At 42.8% G+C, this 19,764-nt stretch overlaps 1 protein-coding gene across 6 annotated transcripts in view; it reads right to left on the bottom strand.

Moving 5' to 3' along the window:
- Window positions 1-19,764, bottom strand: part of BCORL1 (BCL6 corepressor like 1) — a 143,706-nt gene that overhangs the window by 20,407 nt on the left and 103,535 nt on the right. For 5 of the 6 annotated variants that reach the window (XM_040442218.1, XM_040442219.1, XM_040442221.1 and 2 more), the window contains 4 exons: window positions 11,119-11,199; window positions 9,367-9,762; window positions 6,566-6,762; window positions 4,502-4,723 (listed from right to left, as the gene is read on the bottom strand). In XM_040442218.1, the coding sequence (XP_040298152.1) occupies window positions 4,502-4,723; window positions 6,566-6,762; window positions 9,367-9,762; window positions 11,119-11,199 (896 nt within the window). The remainder of the gene's footprint in view (window positions 1-4,501; window positions 4,724-6,565; window positions 6,763-9,366; window positions 9,763-11,118; window positions 11,200-19,764) is intronic. The other variant, XM_040442223.1, reaches the window with a different exon arrangement.

Raw genomic sequence — 19,764 nt, 5'->3', positions numbered from 1 at the left:
GGCAGCCCGCATGTGTTCGCGGGCGAACACGGCGAACTGGCCATCACTGTCTGGTAACGCCTCCTGCTGTTTCTCCTGGTCCACCGTCACATGCACTCAGTGGTAGACAGTATTTCCGCCCAGATTTCCTTGCAGAAAAAAAACACACCAGCAAACTGTATGAGATTACACAAATCTCACGTACACGTTGCGGATTTCTTCTGCGTGGACACTGACGTGCGCATTTCCAAATCTGCAATAGGTCAATTATATTTGCGGTTTTAGCTGCAGATTTCATCCTTTTCCAATCTGTGTCAAAAATCTAATCCGCACCAAAAACTACTGTTAGAAATATATGGTGCAGAAGCGCACATAAATCTGCATGGAAATTGTGTGCGAATGTCACGTGCTTTCACCGGAGCTCGTGTGCAGGTGGCCTGAGACTGTTTTCTCTTCCATCTCTGCTCAAAGCAACAAAATGACAAATAAATCGCTCTGGAATATAAAATATAGAGTTTATACCAGGTAGTGCTTTCACTAAGCCACACCCCTTCCCCACTAAGTCACGCCCCCTCATAAAATGAATTATCTTTTTTGCCCTATTTGCTTCATAAAATGTAATGTCTCATTTTGCACAAGGAATGCTCGAAATTTTGTCACATGTTACTCTGTAGGACAATGAATCAGGATTTCCTGGAGTGTTGCTTCCCATTCTTTAAGAAACATCATTCATTTTGAAGAACAGGTCTCCTGACATCTCGGTGCCTTCTTTAGACGGTATTCCAGCAAATCTCTTGTGATACATGACCCCCAGCACATGGTCAATGGGACTGATGCTAAATTTACCACATCATCCTTCACTCCAACGGAAGCTCGTCTCCAAAATCCAGGACTCTTCTATTTGTCTCTATTATTAATAATTTAATAGCAGCAGAAATTTATCACCATCGTTTTTAGCGGAAAATAATGACAGGGTACAATGAAGCTCTGGTCAGAAAGAAACTAAAAATGGTTTTCCTATTTATATACGTAAAGTACAATCGCTGTATAATGAAAAGTCACGCACATGGCCAATAAACTTTGGGGGACATAAAGGCTGGCAGTCGCAGACGGTGCGGCAGAGTGCGAGGAGCCGGATTTATTATGAAGCAGATGCCTCTTAATAAATTAGATGCATCTCTGGAAGTTCATGCGCCAGAAACTGAAGTCTATAACTATAACTAGCTATAAGTTATAGTAAATTAGGCCGTCCCGCTGAGCCCCGTCTTCTTTACTCACTACTTTAGAAAACTGGCGAGAAGCTTAAAAAGTTGCAAATGATGGCGCACATATGGAGTGAGCTATAATTTGCTATTTTTTTACACTGTTATTGTGGCTTAAAAACAATAGTAAATGTCCCTCTTTGTGTTTCAATAGTTCACCTTTTTAAGATCACTGCTTGCTGTCATTGAATATCAGAAGCTGAAACTACATTAGGGGCCGTTCACACTTCGGAATTTTAGCGTGGAAGGCCAAGCTGAAATTTTGCCAACAACCAGCCGCAGCCGTATCCTTTCTGCCTCTCATTCATTTCAAAAGGTAGGCAGCACTGAGGATCATGGAGCGGCGGCTTAAAGCAGCGGAGGCAGAAATGTCTCACCTCGGTGCAGCCGTGGATATAAGCCACCGCTCCCCGATCCTCAGCGCTGCCTCCTGTTGAGATGTATGGCAGGTAGAAAGGACGAAACCGCCGGCAGGTTTTGTGGGGAATATCAGAGTAAAATGATACTGTAAAATCCATCATGTCCCCTAATACTCATCACTGCTGAGCGTTTGCTACAATTGTATCAAGTGCTAAATAAGGGCATGTTCACATCTGCATTGAAGGCTCCATTTAGGGCCTCCGTCACAGAGTTTGTCAAAAAAAGAAGAGAGACAAGTCCTGCATGCAGGGATTTTTTCTTTGTTTAAAAAAAATATAAAGTACTTTTAAACAGATCCAGCAAAACGTAGGCCAACTGATGGCATTTTAAGACTGATTAGGATCCTGATCCGTCTTACAAATGCATTGCAAGAACGGATCCGTCTGTCCGTTTGTCATACGGACAAACGGATGTGTTACGATTTTCTTTCACATTTTTTTCGGTCTGCACATGTGCAGACCGGAAAGACGGATCCGGCATTCCGATATTCTGAATGCCGGATCCGGCACTAATACAATCCCATGGAGAAAAAAAAATCGGATCCGGAATTCAGGCAAGTCTTTGGTTTATTTGGCCGGAGATAAAACCGTAGCATGCTGCGGTTTTATCTTTTGCCTGATCAGTCAAAAAGACTGAACTGAAGACATCCTGATCTGATTGCTCTCCATTCAGAATGCATGGGGATAAAACTGATCAGTTCTTTTCCGGTATTGAGCCCCTAGCACGGAACTCTATGCCGGAAAAGAAAAACGCAAGTGTGAAAGTACCCTAACTCCAGTTTTATGACGTAAACGAAGCCGGAAATTAAGGCAGCTCAGAGTTGCTGCACATTTCTCTTTAGGGGCACGGACTGCTGGAAGATGCGCCTGAGTTATGAAGAGGCCTGCACATCGTCATGGATTAGGTGCATCCTCCGGCAGCACACAAAGGGCCAGTCTTGATAAATCTCCCCCATAATGTCAGCCAGGCATGCAAGTAAATAGCAATTTTACCTGTAAACCCAAGCAGACATGAACAATGAATTTGAAAACGTTAATGACTTGCGGTAAAACTACATGCTGGAGCGTTTTTTTTTTGGGGCCATGTGGCTGCACCCGGCCCTCTTTGTGTGTCTCTACCCTAAACCACAAAAGACCCCACTAAGAACAGGTTTCAATATTAATGGAAGGTTCAATAGCCAGAGGCCATCTAATACCTGTTTTTGGCCATTTAATAAAACGTAACATTTATTTTTACTTTTAAAACAATACTACTCAATTTAGACAATGATTAAAAATTGGAACAGACCCTGCGCTTATACAGAATAATTATTAAGTATCTCTAACTATCAGTATATTGCTGTAAGCTTATTGTGATTTAGCCAGGGAGATGTCACTGGGATATTAATTTCATATCCTTATATTCACCTATACTGTGGCAATATCAGTTATTAGTTTATTATCACAGAAGCAGTTACCTCTGTAGCTCATTGGTATCTCGTTTGCCCAGTAAAATAATGGATAAATCTATACGATTAGTGATATACACCATCATTCTTCCCTATATGTTAGTATTTTGTCGCTGAGTGCCTAGTTGCAATCACTACGACTCTCTAATTACAGCATCTCTGACATAGGCTTCATGCACACATGTTTTTCTCGGCTTCCGTTCCGTTTTTTTGCGGATAGGATGGGGACCTATTCATTTCAATGGGTCAGCAAAAAAATGCTGCTAGTTCATCCGTTTGTGTTCCGTGTCCGTTGTCCGTGTTTCCCTTCAGCAAAAAAAATAGTGCATGTCCTACTTTTTTCACATTTGCGGACGTGGATAGGCATTTATTACAAGGGATCTGTGGGAAAAAACGGATCCTCCAAAAAAAAACGGATGCCGCATCAGTTTTTTTTTTAGCGGACACACAATTTGCGGACGCAAAAAACAACTGTCGTGTGCATGAGGCCATAAACACATGGACACGGTGCCTGCAGTAACCCCCTGTCATCGTGCTAGATTAACACAGGGCCAGGTTCTTATTTAAAACACATTGAACACGTCTGAATTGAGTAGTATTGTTTTAAAAGTAAAAAACAATGTTACGTTTTATTAAATGGCTAAAAACAGGTATGAGATGGCCTCTGGCTTTTGAACCTTCCATCTCTACCCTAAAAATACTGGTTTTCCACTAAATTAAATGAGCATTACCACTACACAAATAAATCAATTAGCTTTCGGGAAAGCTGGCGACTACCGCTATAGCACAACTACATCATTACTGCTACCACAGAGATTTCCACACATCTTCGTGGCCTCCACATCTGCTCATGAGATGATTCAGCTTCCTCCTCGGACACTCAGTAATCTGAGAAAGCTGAATGTTCATCACTGTGTGTGATCAAGCTCATATTGCTGGTCCTTCACAAAAAGAAAAGGGGATAGACTAAAAGATGTCTGTTTACATTGCAATTATTTCCATTTCAGTGAAAAATGCCCTTTGATTAGTCTTAGGCAAATTTATTTGCCGTATTTGTGGGAGGGGAGGCTGGTGAAGGCGCTATTTAGGGCCCTAGGAGACGTCAGCGCGCCGGCTTTTCACCCACACCATCTTACGGTTATTTCATATTAAGGTGCCCCCCTTTAGGTTGCCCTACTACTACAGCAGTTATGGCATAACTCAACTGCTAGGCAGAGCGAGGGTGAGGTAGGTCAGGTACGTTTCTGATAGCCGATCCGACCACAAAGTAATGACACTTTTAGGTTGTGTTCCCATCTGCATCCATTGCAGACTCCATCATATTTGACAGGAACAATAGCATGCAGCACTATTTCTACCATCATAACAATGGACACCTCATAGTTCATCTCACCTTATATCCCAGCCGCGCTGCCCTTTGTAGTAGGGTCTCTCCAGCATTTTTATTCACAATCAGTCTCCTGGCTTCTGGAGGCATGTTCTGACTGTTGGGAGTATTCCACAAGCCGAAGCTACTGCCACGACGAGACCGGCAGGGGGTTCTTGGCTCACAACTCTTCCGTGGAGATTTGGTAGGGGTGCTTTTGGGAGTCAGACTGCTCCGTCGACCCCTTCCCTATAGTAAAAGAACAGAAGATTACATGTGGGGTCATGTAAAATACACTGTCTATTAGGGTGCTGCCACACAGTTTTAGTTATGGCATGTATTTTCAGATTCCAGCATTTTTTTGTCCGGTCACAAAACGGAATGCTGCCGGAATGGGTCTCTTTCCATTCAGAATGCATGAGGACTAAACGGAAATTGAGTATTGAGATCCTCTGACGGAAAGCAAGTGTGAAAGCAGCCTAAAAAACACCAGGAAAAAGCCAAACTGTAGAATGCCTCAAAAAAAAAAAAAAAAAAACTGTGTGTGACAACAGGCTTAGGGCTCATGCACACGGCCATAGCAGTTTTTGTGGTCCGCAAAACACGGATATCGGCCATGTGCATTCCGCATTTTGTGGGAACGGAACGTCCTTTCATCTATAGAACTGTCCTATCCTTGTCTATATTAAACAGACAAAAATAGGACATGTTCTATTTTTCTGCAGGTGCTGTGGAACGGACATACGGATGCGGGCAGTACAGGGTGTGATGTCCGCATCTTTTGCAGCGCTATTGAAGTGAATGAATGCAGACAAAAGACACAGTCGTGTGCATGAGCACTGATTTCACACAGTCTTTTTTTGGTGTTCTCTGCATTGATGTTTTTGCGTTTTTATGAGTCCAGATGTTTCTTCAAAGTCTATAATGAATTATGAAATTCCCTTTAAAGCGATTTTTTTGCTTCTTTTTTTTTCATTGTGTTTGACTGATTTTGCATGTTCTGGGAATGGCTTTTTTTTTTTTTACCCTTAGGGCCCTTTTCACACGGGTGAGAATTCCGTGCGGGTGCAATGCATGAGGTGAACGCATTGCACCCGCACTGAATACGGACCAATTCACTTCAATGGGGCTGTTCAGATGAGCGGTGATTTTCACACATCAGTTCTGCGTTGCGTGAAAATCGCAGCATGTTCTATATTCTGCGTTTTTCACGCAACGCAGGCCCCATAGAAATGAATGGCTCTGCATGAAAATCGCAAGCATGTGCAGATGCGGTGCGATTTTCACGCATGGTTGCTAGGAGATGATGTAAGTAAATTGATAAAAGTCAATTTACTGTATTATTTTCCCTTATCACATGGTTACAAGGGAAAATAATAGCATTCTTAATACAGAATGCATAGTAAAATGTGGCTTTAGGGGTTAGTGAACGGAGCTTAGCCGCACCCGGGCAAGGTGATACTAGTCGTGACGTCACTGGGCCAGCGGTAAACAGTGAGAAGGCTGGAGCGCCGCTGCCTTCTCAAACAGCTGATCGGCGGGGGTCCCGGGTGTCGGACCCCTGCCGGTCAGATGCTGATCATCTATCCAGAGGATAGATCATCAGTTCAAACAAACTGCAGAACCCCTTTTTTGAAAATTATGAAAACATGTAAATTTTTCTCTTTCTCATTTCTTTTCTCTTAAAAAATATTTCAACAAAACATTTTTAAATGTAAAAAAAAAAGTATGTATGTTTGTATACTTTACACATAAAGTCAGCTATACTATTGCTACAACTAATATAGTTTTTTATTTGAATTTTTTATAAACAAAAAGGGGGGATGTGTGTATGCAGTCTGCTATACTATTGGTAAAACTAGCAACTATGGCTATACCGTTTTAATCTTTTTATTTTCTTTATTTCAAATTTTATTCACTTTAATTATTTTATGTATTTTTACTTTTTTATGAGAAAAAGTGAATTAACCCCTTCCTGCCACAGTCAGGGCAGAAAGGGGTTAATTCCCAGCCTGCAGAGGCCTTCGGTGCTGTTTATTCCAACTTGTGCACTTGTCTGTTTGGCACATGGGAAACCATCTAATCACCTACCTTGACCTCCTCATTTGTGTTTCCTCCTAGATGTTTGGTCTTGCACTTGCGTTTTCCAGGGGGTTTCTCAAGAATCTGTAAGGAGGACGAGTCCTCAAGGCTGTCTCTGAAGGAGCTGTTTCTGACATCGCTTTGTCGCTTGTTACTCCTCAGGATCTCGCCGGCTCTGTCCGGTGATATTTTCCTCTTTCGGAAATCTAAAGTGAGCAGTCAGAATACAGAGATGAGAGCAAAACTGAACAAGATGGCCATTAATAAAAATAAATAAAATGGAGGATTCTGTTATGTCCTAAGAAAGTTTCCTTGAAATGTAAAATGATTTTTGTCGCTGGCTGTCGACCAGTTTTCATCACTCTTTTCCATAGACACTAGCATAGCATCGCCCCCAGCTACAATATGCAATTAGGGCAACGCATCGATCTTTGAAATGCAATAACTCGGGAATATAGCATCAAGCCAAAAGAATAGACTTATCACTGTAACCAGCAAGTACTAATATTGTACCTTCTTCCTTAATACAGGGGATACAGTCACTTATATAAAAAAAATATATAATAATAATAACGGTACAATGACCAGATATATAGCAAAAACTACCACTGAAGCCGGCCACAGACAGAAGATACTTTACAGTCTCAACTATGCTTTTTAACACGCCGGCCTGCTTAGCCAAACGTCTGTTAGGGTCTGTTTAAATTTCTTAGGGTCTGTTCACATTTTACTTTAAAGTGCACAAGAAGGCTGGGCAATATGGTCTACAATAAAAAATCTTGATCTTGGTTTTCCGGGACTTAGCTATTGATAGGTAATCAACATCAGATCGACGGGGTCTGACAGTCAGCACCCTCAATGATCAGCTGTCTTGGAGAACTGCTGGCATCAGAAACCATGCAGTGGATTGAAGGCTCCATCCGCCCTGTAGTTTTCTGGGCTCGTGTACTGCAGCACCCTGGCACAGCCTCTACACAATGGATGGAACCTTATCATTCAGGCTCCATCAACTATATAGGTTCTGGTGCCAGTGGCTGTCTGTAAAAGCTGATCAGTGGGGATCCTGGATGGCAGATCCCCAATGATCTATCCTGAGCATAGGCCATCAATATCTAAGTCCGAGAAAACCATTTACATAGGAAACTACATGCACAGTTATATATACAGATTATCAAAAGTGTCTCTTCGGTACTGTGTCACCCTAAGGCTGTGATGACTAACCTCCAGCACTCCAGCTGTGGTAAAACTACAACTCCCAAGATGCACACTTCTCCTGGCTGTTCTCAGAACTCCGTAGAAATTAATGGAGCATGCTGGGAGTCGTAGTTTTACCACAGCTGGAGTGCCGGAGGTTAGCCGCCACCACTGCCCTAAGGCCACATCAGACTGCAGTGTCTCACTACATCACACTTGATGATCTTGATCGTGGTCATGTTTTGTAACCCACAAGTTGGGCATGGAGGCATACAGGTTCTGTACGGTATCTGGTGAAACATTCGCCCACAGATATTGCAGCTGGGCCTGTAGAATCTGCGCACTCGTAGGTTGCCGAATCTGGCACCGCAGCTGGTCCTATAAATGCTTGTGATTGGGCAGACCAAGGAAGCGTTGTACGGTGTGGGTAAGCTGTAGCACCGGGGTCAAAGGTGTGGCAAATATGGTGACACTATGGTAGTTGTGCAATGTAGTAAAGAGGTGCATTAACAACGGTGAGTGTGCTCTTTCCCCATCCACTGTATATTTTCTGGCGCCAAATGAGCCGAGGGTAGGTCATCAATATCTACGGGCTGTATTAGACTAGCCAAAAGGCATTACTGCTCGTCAATGAAGGAGACTGCTGCAATCACATGCAGTGATCTCCTCCACAGTATGGGGAGGAGTGCTCGCTAATGCCACAGCTCGTCCCCATACAGAATCATTGTTTGACAGCAGCAGAGCGTGATTCGATGGAAACTATCTGCTGACGGTAAATTGTTATTATTTTTAGCCTGCATAAAAGATCAGATTGCCCGATGAACAAGCTTTTGTTCGTTCATCAGGTAATCGGCAGCACTTTTACACAGCAGATCATCGATAACTAGCGCTCCTACGAATGCTTGTTAGCGATGATCAGGCAGAACCTCGGCTAGTGTAACAACGGCCTACGTCCCAGAAAGTCCTTTTAACAAACAACTAACAGACATCACTTATTTCATTACTAAGCCACATAGACCAGTGGCTCAGCCGTGTGGCAGCTCCAATGTCTGACTGCTCCGGTGGTTCTTCATTGTTGGCTGAGACATTAGCACTAAAAAGGGCAAGCCTAAGATCGATGTCATGATTCTGAACAGAAATGGTAAATTAATCGAAATACCTTGATTAATCTCCCAGTCCTAATTTATAATCACCACCCATGACCCAGCATATACCAAAGACGTGCAGATATGCATTGGTATTACTTTTCCTTTTCCTTTTTGCCCTCCAAACCCACCGGATTACCTTTATAGAAGGCTCACATGGTCTCCGATGGTGTTCTTACTTGCTTCCTGCACTTCAGAATGCAGTAAAGATGTGTATTTTGCGCTCCTGTCCTGTCATATGCTAAGGAGCTGTCTAAAGTTAAGGAGGCTGGCAAGTTCTCCCTGGAAGTCAAGCTAACGCCATCCAAACCCTGACCCTTCTCCTGTGACTGAGGGAATGTCATCTCCTTGCCCCCCCCCCCCCCCAAGGTCTGGTGCTGGTGATATCTATAACCCACCCTAACTGGAGAGTGGAGAGTTACTACATCTAGGTGTATGGACAGTTCAAGGGTTAGCTCTACAATGACCTACCTGTCCTGGGCCTTCTCCTACAATAGTACTGAGATACTTCCTCTTCCTCTTTTTCCGTTAGATATTCCCCATTTTGGTATTTACGATTCTTCTGTCTCCGCCTCTTTCTCCGTCGTAATGTACCGTCCTCTTCAACATTGTCGTCCTGCTCCAAGATGGATGCTTTCCCAGTGTCTAGACCTCTACTTGACAGTTCCCAGGGGTCTTGTATTATTGGGCTGATTAGTTCGGGTTCTGGTTCCTCTTTGATAGCTGTGAATCGGCTGCGTGGCCGGCCTGGTTTGCAGTTCTTCCTCAGCTTCCTTCTCTTGCAAGGGAAGCTAGTCTCATCTACCTCTTCCTCCTTTTGGAGCGTGTTTACGATGGTGGATCCAACTTGTGAAAATCCATAATTTCCTGTAGTTAAACAGATGTAAACAGGTTACTAGGGCTCTGCAATTCGTTCCTAAAAATCAGGGAAAATTCAAGGGGAAATTTATAATTCCTTTTACGCCTCTTTTTGGCATAGAAATTTTTCGAGTCACAATCTCCATTTTACGCCCAACCTTGTCAACTCTACAAAACGGGGGCATGGCGAGGGCGGAACCATCAGCCCCGGATAATTAATCATTTTTAACGTCACAAACGAGTTTCCGAAGATTCAATTCCAGAGAACAGCCCGCTGGAGGAGCCATGTCATTTATAACGAGGCCTGCTCCTTGTCATAGACGACATGCCTCCTCCGGCAGTGCAGGCCCTATCAAGACTGCCGCAGAATGTAACTTCTCCTTCCTGCTGGATCCACTCCTTGGCTCAAAAGACTGCCCCAAAAAAAAAAAAATCATGTTTGAAACCACCATGAGGCTGAAAACATTTTTTTTTTTTTTTTATATAAAAACGTCCGCTCCAGGTGTTAGACAGACAATTTTATTTTATTTTTTTATTTTTTTTAGGCGGTCAAAACACCAGACCTAAATCATGTGTGTAGGGGCATTTAAAGAGGTTTTTCGAAAGTAAAAAAACAAACAAAAAAAACACAGTACTCACCTCACATCCCCTACTGCTCCTTCAGCATTATCAATCCATGGCCTCAGTAGTCACACGCCGCACTTCCTAGTGTCACTGCAGAGGCCAGTGATATGTCACGGTCCCGTCATCGCTTGCAGAAGTAACCAATGACAGGTTGGGGACCATTAGCGCATCAGCGCTGGAGCGGAGAAGAGGTGTGTATCGTGTGTGTGTGTTTTTAGTACATTTTTGTGATATATTTATACAGTGCCATTAATGGCAGCCACATGGGACTACTCCTAACCAATGAAATCTGTAGCAGCAACCTGTTATTTACCAGGGATTTTTTAGATTTTTTTTTTAGATTTTAGGGAGGTGGTGAGGATCAGGAAGTGGATGAAATATTTATGCTCCCATGATTCCCTGTTGTGACTGGTCATTTATAAATGAATTTGAAAACCAAGCAACAGAGAAACGTGCCAGCGTTATCCTGAAAACCGTAAGATCAGTTTGGACAGAAGCTCCTGCTGGGCCGCTAGGAAAATTTAAATATTCAGTGTGCGGTGGAAGAAAACGCGAGGCTATCCTTTCACGTACAACAAAATGTTAAGCACCACGTGCTGCGCGATTACACCGTAGATTGTTCGCAAACAAGATTCCATCCCTGCTGGATGCATTATCCATTAACGCCCAGAACACTGGAACACCCAATAGCAAAAGTGGCTGTGCCCATCCCCCACTGCTGAATTCAAAATCCCCCTTTACCTGTCTGACTGCGGGTTCGGCTCTTTAAGACGACTGGGATGAAGTCTTTGAAGCTGTTTTTGGATTTTCTCTCTGGCGTGGCTGTCGGGAAGGGAGAGCACAATGAGAGAAGTAAAGCAAGAAAGGCACAAAGCTTTGTATAAAAGGCAGCAGAGAGGGAGAGGCAAGCACGCCAATACAGCCAGGCCCCAAAAGAACGGCTATTGTTCTTTGCAATTAAAGGGGAATTCCATTGCTAGATGCCTTCTGACAAGTTCACGGGATAACCCTGGTCAAGAGATGGGAGCCAAACCCAAATTCCTGTGTGCAGAATTTCCCATCTTCTGGTAAGAAGATAGTATCGCTGGAGGTCCAGTCATTGGGGCCCCCGTCGTTGACTGTCAGGTCATTGACTACTGACAGCAGGACCTTTAAAAGAGTAGATGGGTGAGGGTCTTAGTGCTCTGAGCAACATCTTCTGATGTTGGAAAATAGAAAATTGTGTGCCTATTTATTAACCTCGTCATTGCTGTTATTTTAGTGTTTCCCCAGTCTTCCAGCAGCCATATTGCTCACACTGGTCTCATAAGGCAGGAAGCCTCATCCCTTCAGACGTGGCCGCAGCTCTGCGGGAAAAAAGAAACCCCTTTGGTGGAAACAGAGACAGATGGCTGTACTCTAATAGCCATAGATTATCTACAGGAGGCGCCCAGAGATTTCCATCACGGGGAAGACTATAAAGGTATAAAACTACCCACTGCACAGTAACACTCCATGTTACTACTCCTACTCCGACACACTGCAGCAGTACATAAGGCTAGTTTCACACTAGCGTTCAGAGATCCGGCCGGGAACAGCCTGTCGAAGCTCTCCACTGCCTGAATGTCCGCCAGCCCCGTGAACTATAATGGGGAGCGGCGGAAATCCGGAAATATGCCGAGAATTGGCCGGAACAAAAAAACGCTGCAGTGTGAAACTAGGCTAAGCTGGCTCATCAGAAAGCTCAGCATATGTAAGGCTTCATTCACACAGCAGTTTCAGAATCATTGCAATCTATGCGGATATTCACATGACCTTTTTTGTAACGGACTATGAATAACGGATGTCCAAAAATAGGATTTTTTCTTTTTGCCCGTTTGACGGCCATACAGCTGTATAGGCAGATGCTCAGCACAGGCACACGTGGGGACACTTGCTCCACACTGGAGGCAGCAGCATTATTTATACTTGGGGGCACTAAGAGATCCATTATTTTTGTCACTGTCATGTGAATGTTTTATACTTTTTGTTGCCTTCCTCAAAGAATTATACAGGAGGACTGAGGCCTGCAGTGGTCACCCGATACATTCAGGGACTGTTGCTGAGCAATGTCCCCATCAAAATAAAGCAGCTATCTTATCAGAAGAGAAAACAGTGTTATCCTATTTTACTTGAAATCGCAAACCGTGCACTGCACAAACAGCGGCAAACACGTTTGTTTTTGTTTTTTTTGCATGTTTAGCTACTTTCGGATGAAATAATTCCTTAAAGGGGTGTATAGTTTTAACAACTCTGATCGAGGCTTTTAGAGCATTGTAAGCATTGGGATAACTGACTCACAAAATCATTCCAATTGCACATTAACCATAAAATGTCTTAAAGGGCTTATCCTCCAGATAGGCCATCAATATGTTATCGGCACGGGTCCAACACCCTGCAAGTGAATGGAAGCAGCCGTGTCCACTACACGATGGATGGAGAGGCCGAAGATACTGCAGAACAGCTGATCAGATATTGATGGAGTGTCCAAATTAGAGGGAATCAATATAAAAGTACTGGACAACCCCTTTAAGCATTGTAATGCAAACTGGACTGGAAGTATGCTCCCTTGCAACTACAGTGGATAGAAAAAGTCTACACGCCCCTGGTAAAATGTCAGGTTTCTGTGATGTAAAAAAATGAGACAAAGATAAATCATTTCGGAACTTTTTCCACCTTTAATGTGACCTATAAACTGTACAACTCAAATGAAAAACAAACTGAAATCTTTTAGGTGGAGGGAAGAAAACCAAAAAAAATCTAAAAATAATATGGTTGCATAAGTGTGCACACCCTCTTATAACTGGGGATGTAGCTGTGTTCAGAATTAAGCAATCACATTCAAAATCCTGTTAAATAGGAGTCAGCATACACCTGCCATCATGTAAAGTGCCTCTGATTAACCCCAAATAAAGTTCAGCTGCTCTAGTTGGTCTTTCCTGAAATTTTCTTAGTCGCCTCCGACAGCAGAAGCCATGGTCCACAGAGAGCTTCCAAAGCATCAGAGGGATCTCATTGTTAGAAGGTATCAGTCAGGAGAAGGGTACAAAAGAATCTCCAAGGCATTAGATCTACCATGGAACACAGTGAAGACAGTCATCATCAAGTGGAGAAAATGTGGCACAACAGTGACATCACCAAGAACTGGACGTCCCTCCAAAACTGATGAAAAGACGAGAAGAAAACTGGTCTGGGAGGCGACCAAGAGGCCTACAGCAACATTAAAGGAGCTGCAGGAATATCTGGCAAGTACTGGCTGTGTGGTACATGTGACAACAATCTCCCGTAGTCTTCATATGTCTGGGCTATGGGGTAGAGTGGCAAGATCAAAGCCTTTTCTTACGAAGCAAAACATCCAAGCCAGGCTACATTTTGCAAAAACACCTCTGAAGTCTCCCAAAAGCATGTGGGGAAAGGTGTTATGGTCTGATGAAACCAAGGTTGAACCTTTTGGCCATAATTCCAAAAGAGATGTTTGGCGCAAAAACAACATTGCACATCACCAAAAGAACACCATACCCACAGTGAAGCATGGCGGTGGCAGCATCATGCCAGGGGGCTGTTTTTCTTCAGCTGGAACTGGGGGCTTAGTTAAGCTAGAGGGAATTATGAACAGTTCCAAATACCAGTCAATATTGGCACAAAACCTTCAGGCTTCTGCTAGAAAGCTGAACATGAAGAGGAACTTCATCTTTCAGCATGACAACGACCCAAAGCATACATCCAAATCAACCAAGGAATGGCTTCACCAGAAGAATATTAAAGTTTTGGAATGGCCCAGCCAGAGCCCAGACCTGAATCCGATTGACAATCTGTGGGGTGATCTGAAGAGGGCTGTGCACAGGAGATGCCCTCGCAATCTGACAGATGTGGAGTGTTTTTGCAAAGAAGAGTGGGCAAATCTTGCCAAGTCAAAATGTGCCATGCTGATAGACTCATACCCAAAAAGACTGAGTGCTGTAATAACATCAAAAAGTGCTTCAACAAAGTATTAGTTTAAGGGTGTGCACACTTATGCAACCATATTATTTTATTTTTATATTTTTCTTCCCTCTACCTAGAAGGTTGGAGGAGTGTTTAAACTAGGGACTGGGGGGGAGGGAAATTACATTATAGGAGGGGAAAATAGTGCAGATAGAGACCGGGGGCAAGGTAATGGGACTGGGGGAGGAATGGAAGGAGGGACTAGAACAGTTCAGAAGGAAAGGTGTAGGGTAAAAAATATACATAAACCTCTCAAATGTATGTATACTAATGCCAGAAGCCTGACTAATAAAACTGGGGAACTGGAATTAGTGATGTGTGAGGAGGACTATGACATAGTGGGAATAACTGAGACACGGCTGGATGATGGCTATGACAGTGGGAATAACTGAGACACGGCTGGATGATAGCTATGACAGTGGGAATAACTGAGACACGGCTGGATGATAGCTATGACAGTGGGAATAACTGAGACATGGCTGGATGATAGCTATGACTGTGGGAATAAAGTCCTGTCTAAAGCCCACACTCCGTGAAGATATAAGTGAGGGACATGAACATGTGGAGTCACTGTGGGTAGAGATAAATGGAGGAAAAAACAATAATAAATTACTAATAGGAGTTTACTATAAACCACCTAATAAACCAGAGTCCACAGAAAATCTACTACTAAATGAGATAGACGAGGCGGCAAATTATAATGAGGTGGTTATTATGGGGGACTTCAACTACCCAGATATAGACTGGGAAACTGAAACTTGTATATCTCATAAGGGAAACAGGTTCTTGGCAAAAACCAAAGACAATTATCTCTCCCAACTGGTTCAGGACCCGACTAGAGGGACGGCCATACTGGACTTAGTATTAACCAATAGACCTGACAGAACAACAGACGTGCAGGTCGGGGGACACCTGGGAAATAGTGACCATAAAGTAATAACCTTCCAATTATCATTCAAAAGAGCGTTTCTACAGAGAGGAACAAAAATACCAAACTTCAAAAAAGCTAAATTTCGCCAACTAAGAGAGGCCATAGGCCGAACTAACTGGGACAAAGTCCTCAAAAATAAAAATACAGCCACAAAATGGGATATCTTTAAAAGCATCCTAAACTTTCATTGTGAGAGTTACATACCGTATGGGAATAAAAGGTTAAGGAACAAGAAGAAACCAATGTGGATAAACAGAACTGTAAAGAAAGCAATAAATGACAAAAAGAAAGCATATAAAACACTAAAACAGGAGGGTAGCACGGAAGCACTGAAAAACTATAAGGAAAAAAACAGAACATGTAAAAAACAAATAAAAGCGGCCAAACTAGAGACCGAGAGATTAATTGCCAAAGAGAATAAAACTAACCCTAAAATGTTCTTCAATTATATAAATGTTAAAAAGTATAAATCTGAAGGTGTCGGCCCTTTAAAGAGTAATGAGGGGGGAGTCGCAGAGAGCGACGAGGAGAAAGCAAAGCTGTTAAATATTTTTTTCTCCAATGTATTCACTGAGAAATATAAACTGTCAGATAAAATGCTGAATGCAAAAATAAATTCCCCATTAAAACTGCCCTGTCTGACCCAGGAAGAAGTACAACAGCGACTTAAAAAGATCAAAATAGACAAATCGCCAGGACCGGATGGCATACACCCCCGTATCCTAAGGGAATTAAGTAATGTCACAGCCAGACCCTTATTTCTGATATTTGCAGATTCTATACTGACAGGGAATGTCCCACAGGATTGGCGCATGGCAAATGTGGTGCCAATATTCAAAAAGGGTCCAAAAACAGAGCCTGGAAACTATAGGCCGGTAAGTCTAACATCTGTTGTGGGTAAACTGTTTGAAGGTTTTCTGAGAGATGCTATCCTAGAGCATCTCAACGGAAATAAGCAAATAACGCCATATCAGCATGGCTTCGTGAGGGATCGGTCATGTCAAACTAATTTAATTAGTTTCAACGAGGAGGTAAGTTCTAGACTTGACAGCGGCGAATCAATGGATGTTGTATATCTGGACTTCTCCAAAGCATTTGACACTGTACCACATAAAAGGTTAGTATATAAAATGAGAATGCTCGGACTCGGAGAAAACGTCTCTAAGTGGGTAAGTAACTGGCTCAATGATAGAAAACAGAGGGTGGTTATTAACGGTACACACTCAGATTGGGTCACTGTCACTAGTGGAGTACCTCAGGGGTCAGTATTGGGCCCTATTCTCTTCAATATATTTATTAATGATCTTGTAGAAGGCTTGCATAGTAAAATATCAATTTTCGCAGATGACACTAAACTGTGTAAAGTAATTTACACTGAAGAGGACAGTATACTGTATATATATACTACAGAGGACAGTATACTGTATATATATACTACAGAGGACAGTATACGGGATATATATACTACAGAGGACAGTATACTGTATATATACACTACAGAGGACAGTATACTGTATATATATACTACAGAGGACAGTATACTGTATATATACTACAGAGGACAGTATACTGTATATATACTACAGAGGACAGTATACTGTATATATATACTACAGAGGACAGTATACTGTATATATATACTACAGAGGACAGTATACTGTATATACACTACAGAGGACAGTATACTACTACAGAGGGATCTGGATAGATTGGAGGCTTGGGCAGATAAGTGGCAGATGAGGTTTAACACTGACAAATGTAAAGTTATGCACATGGGAAGGAATAATGCAAGTCACTCGTACATACTAAATGATAAAACACTCGGTAACACTGACATGGAAAAGGATCTAAGAATTTTAGTAAACAGCAAACTAAGCTGCAAAAACCAGTGTCAGGCAGCTGCTGCCAAGGCCAATAAGATAATGGGTTGCATCAGAAGGGGCATAGATGCCCGTGATGAGAACATAGTCCTACCACTTTACACATCACTGGTCAGACCACACATGGAGTACTGTGTACAGTTCTGGGCTCCTGTGAACAAGGCAGACATAGCAGAGCTGGAGAGGGTCCAGAGGAGGGCAACTAAAGTAATAACTGGAATGTATAAATATATCAGGGGTCAGTACAGAGATCTCTCCCATCATCTATTTATCCCCAGGACTGTGACTGTGACGAGGGGACATCCTCTGCGTCTGGAGGAAAGAAGGTTTGTACACAAACATAGAAGAGGATTCTTTACGGTAAGAGCAGTGAGACTATGGAGCTCTCTGCCTGAGGAGGTGGTGATGGGGAGTACAATAAAGGAATTCAAGAGGGGCCTGGATGTATTTCTGGAGTGTAATAATATTACAGGATATAGCCACTAGAGAGGGGTCGTTGATCCAGGGAGTTATTCTGATGCCTGATTGGTAAGGGAAGGAATTTTTTATTCCCCTAAAGTGGGGAAAATTGGCTTCTACCTCACAGGGTTTTTTTTGCCTTCCTCTAGATCAACTTGCAGGATAACAGGCCGAACTGGATGGACAGATGTCTTTTTTCGGCCTTATGTACTATGTTACTATGTTACCTAAAAGATTTCAGTTTGTTTTTCAACTGAGTTGTACAGTTTATAGGTCACAATAAAAGGTGGAAAAAGTTCTGAAATGATTTATCATTTTTTTACATCACAGAAACCTGACATTTTAACAGGGGTGTGTAGACTTTTTATATCCACTGTACATCTCCCAGCATGCTCATCCAATGTGAGTGAAGGAGACTGAAAACTGCCATATCACACGGTGAAGCTGTGACTGCAGGTTAGATTGTATTAATAAACCTGGAGGTGAAGAGTCTGCGTCTGTAATAGGAAGTATGGATGGGGACACAGGAAGTGCCGGTAACTGTCAGCCACTGACTACTGCGTGTTGTGCAATATCCTCCTGCGAGCTAATACTGCGCACAGACGCAACCTCCTATCAACTAGGCACAGACTAGCCTTTCACAAAGGAGGTCGTGGGCTGAAGAATGTAATATTAGAAATTCAAGCACTAAATATGTTTCTTGGCTTTTTATTTTTCATCCCAACAGATGAGTTTACAAGCCTTCGGAATCACTTGGAGATCGGAGGGGGTCCCCAGCTGAGGAAATCCTTCAATGGGCTGTTAGCAGCGGAGCTGATCTTGCTCTGACTGACCCGTCCCTGTAACACATGGTCTGCCATTTATCTGAATGGTCAGCATGCAGTACTACATTTCTCCTGCAGAAGAGATGTGTGGCCAGGCATTACATGCCCCCCGGGGGTCTCAGATAAGCAGCTCATCAGGACGGCTGTTAAGTCCTGATGAGACAATTGTTTTTTTGTTTTTGTTTTTATTTGCAGTAAATATATGGGAACAGATATTACTAAGTATATATAGCTTCAATATTTAAAAACATGCATGAAGAAAATAATTTTTTTTAAAAAATATACGGCACTGGTGCAGTTTCTCTATGCCGACAAGAAAATCAATAGTTTCCCATTCGCGTCCGTCTGTTAGTTCCAACCCCTTGAGGCACCACAAGGTGGCGCTGAGAGCAGCTTTCACTCTTAGCTGGGATGCCTATGTGTAAGACTGTGCTCACAAAATCTTTCTTAATTTTAAGCTACTACAACCTGACATAAGAGATCTGGTTATATTTACAGTACACCCTTGGATGTAGGAAGCTCTCAGAGCAGTAATAAACTTACAGAATTCAATGCATTTTTGCAGCCCACAGAAATTACAACAAATCCATTCCTGACAGAATACGTGTAACGACAATGTGAACGGATAATATTTGATGCAGCAGAATCTGTATCTCCTTAAGGTGCAGTATAAAAAGTAATTCCATGTGATTTGGTCCTGAAGGGGGTGCTCCTCCTTAACCCCTTCTCGCCACAGCCAGTTTTAGTTTATTTCCCTCCTCGCCTAAGGCCCCATTCACACGACCATATTTTTGGTTCACATCCGATCCACATTTTTTATGGATAGGATGCGGACCCGTCCTTATGGCCGTTCCGCAGCCCTGCAAAAAAGATAAAACTTGTCCTAATCTTGTCTGTTTTGCAGACAAGAATAGGCAGTGTTACAATGGATCTGCAAAAAAAAAACAAAAAAAAACAAACGGATGCAACACGGACGTCTGTATTTTTTGCGGGTTGAGTTGTGTGTATGCCCCCTAACTTTTTCATTTTTCCATCAAGACAGAGGGCTGTAGAAATTCCGCCACTTTTGTAGGTTTACAGCATACACTGTGCAGCAAAGGAGACATTGACTTTATTCGGCAGATCAGTACAATTACATCCACAACAGATTGATATACTTCTTCTGCTTTATTACTTAAAGAGGACCTTTCACCGATTCTTACCCTATGAACTAACTATACAGATAGGTAGAGCGGCACCCGGGGATCTCACTGCACTTACTATTATCCCCGGGCGCCGCTCCGTTCTCCTG

This window comes from Bufo bufo, chromosome 8, assembly GCF_905171765.1.
Source record: "Bufo bufo chromosome 8, aBufBuf1.1, whole genome shotgun sequence".
Taxonomy (NCBI): Eukaryota; Metazoa; Chordata; class Amphibia; order Anura; family Bufonidae; genus Bufo; species Bufo bufo.
The sequence above is the reverse complement of the archived record's forward strand: the minus strand, read 5'-3'. Positions and strand labels throughout refer to the sequence as shown.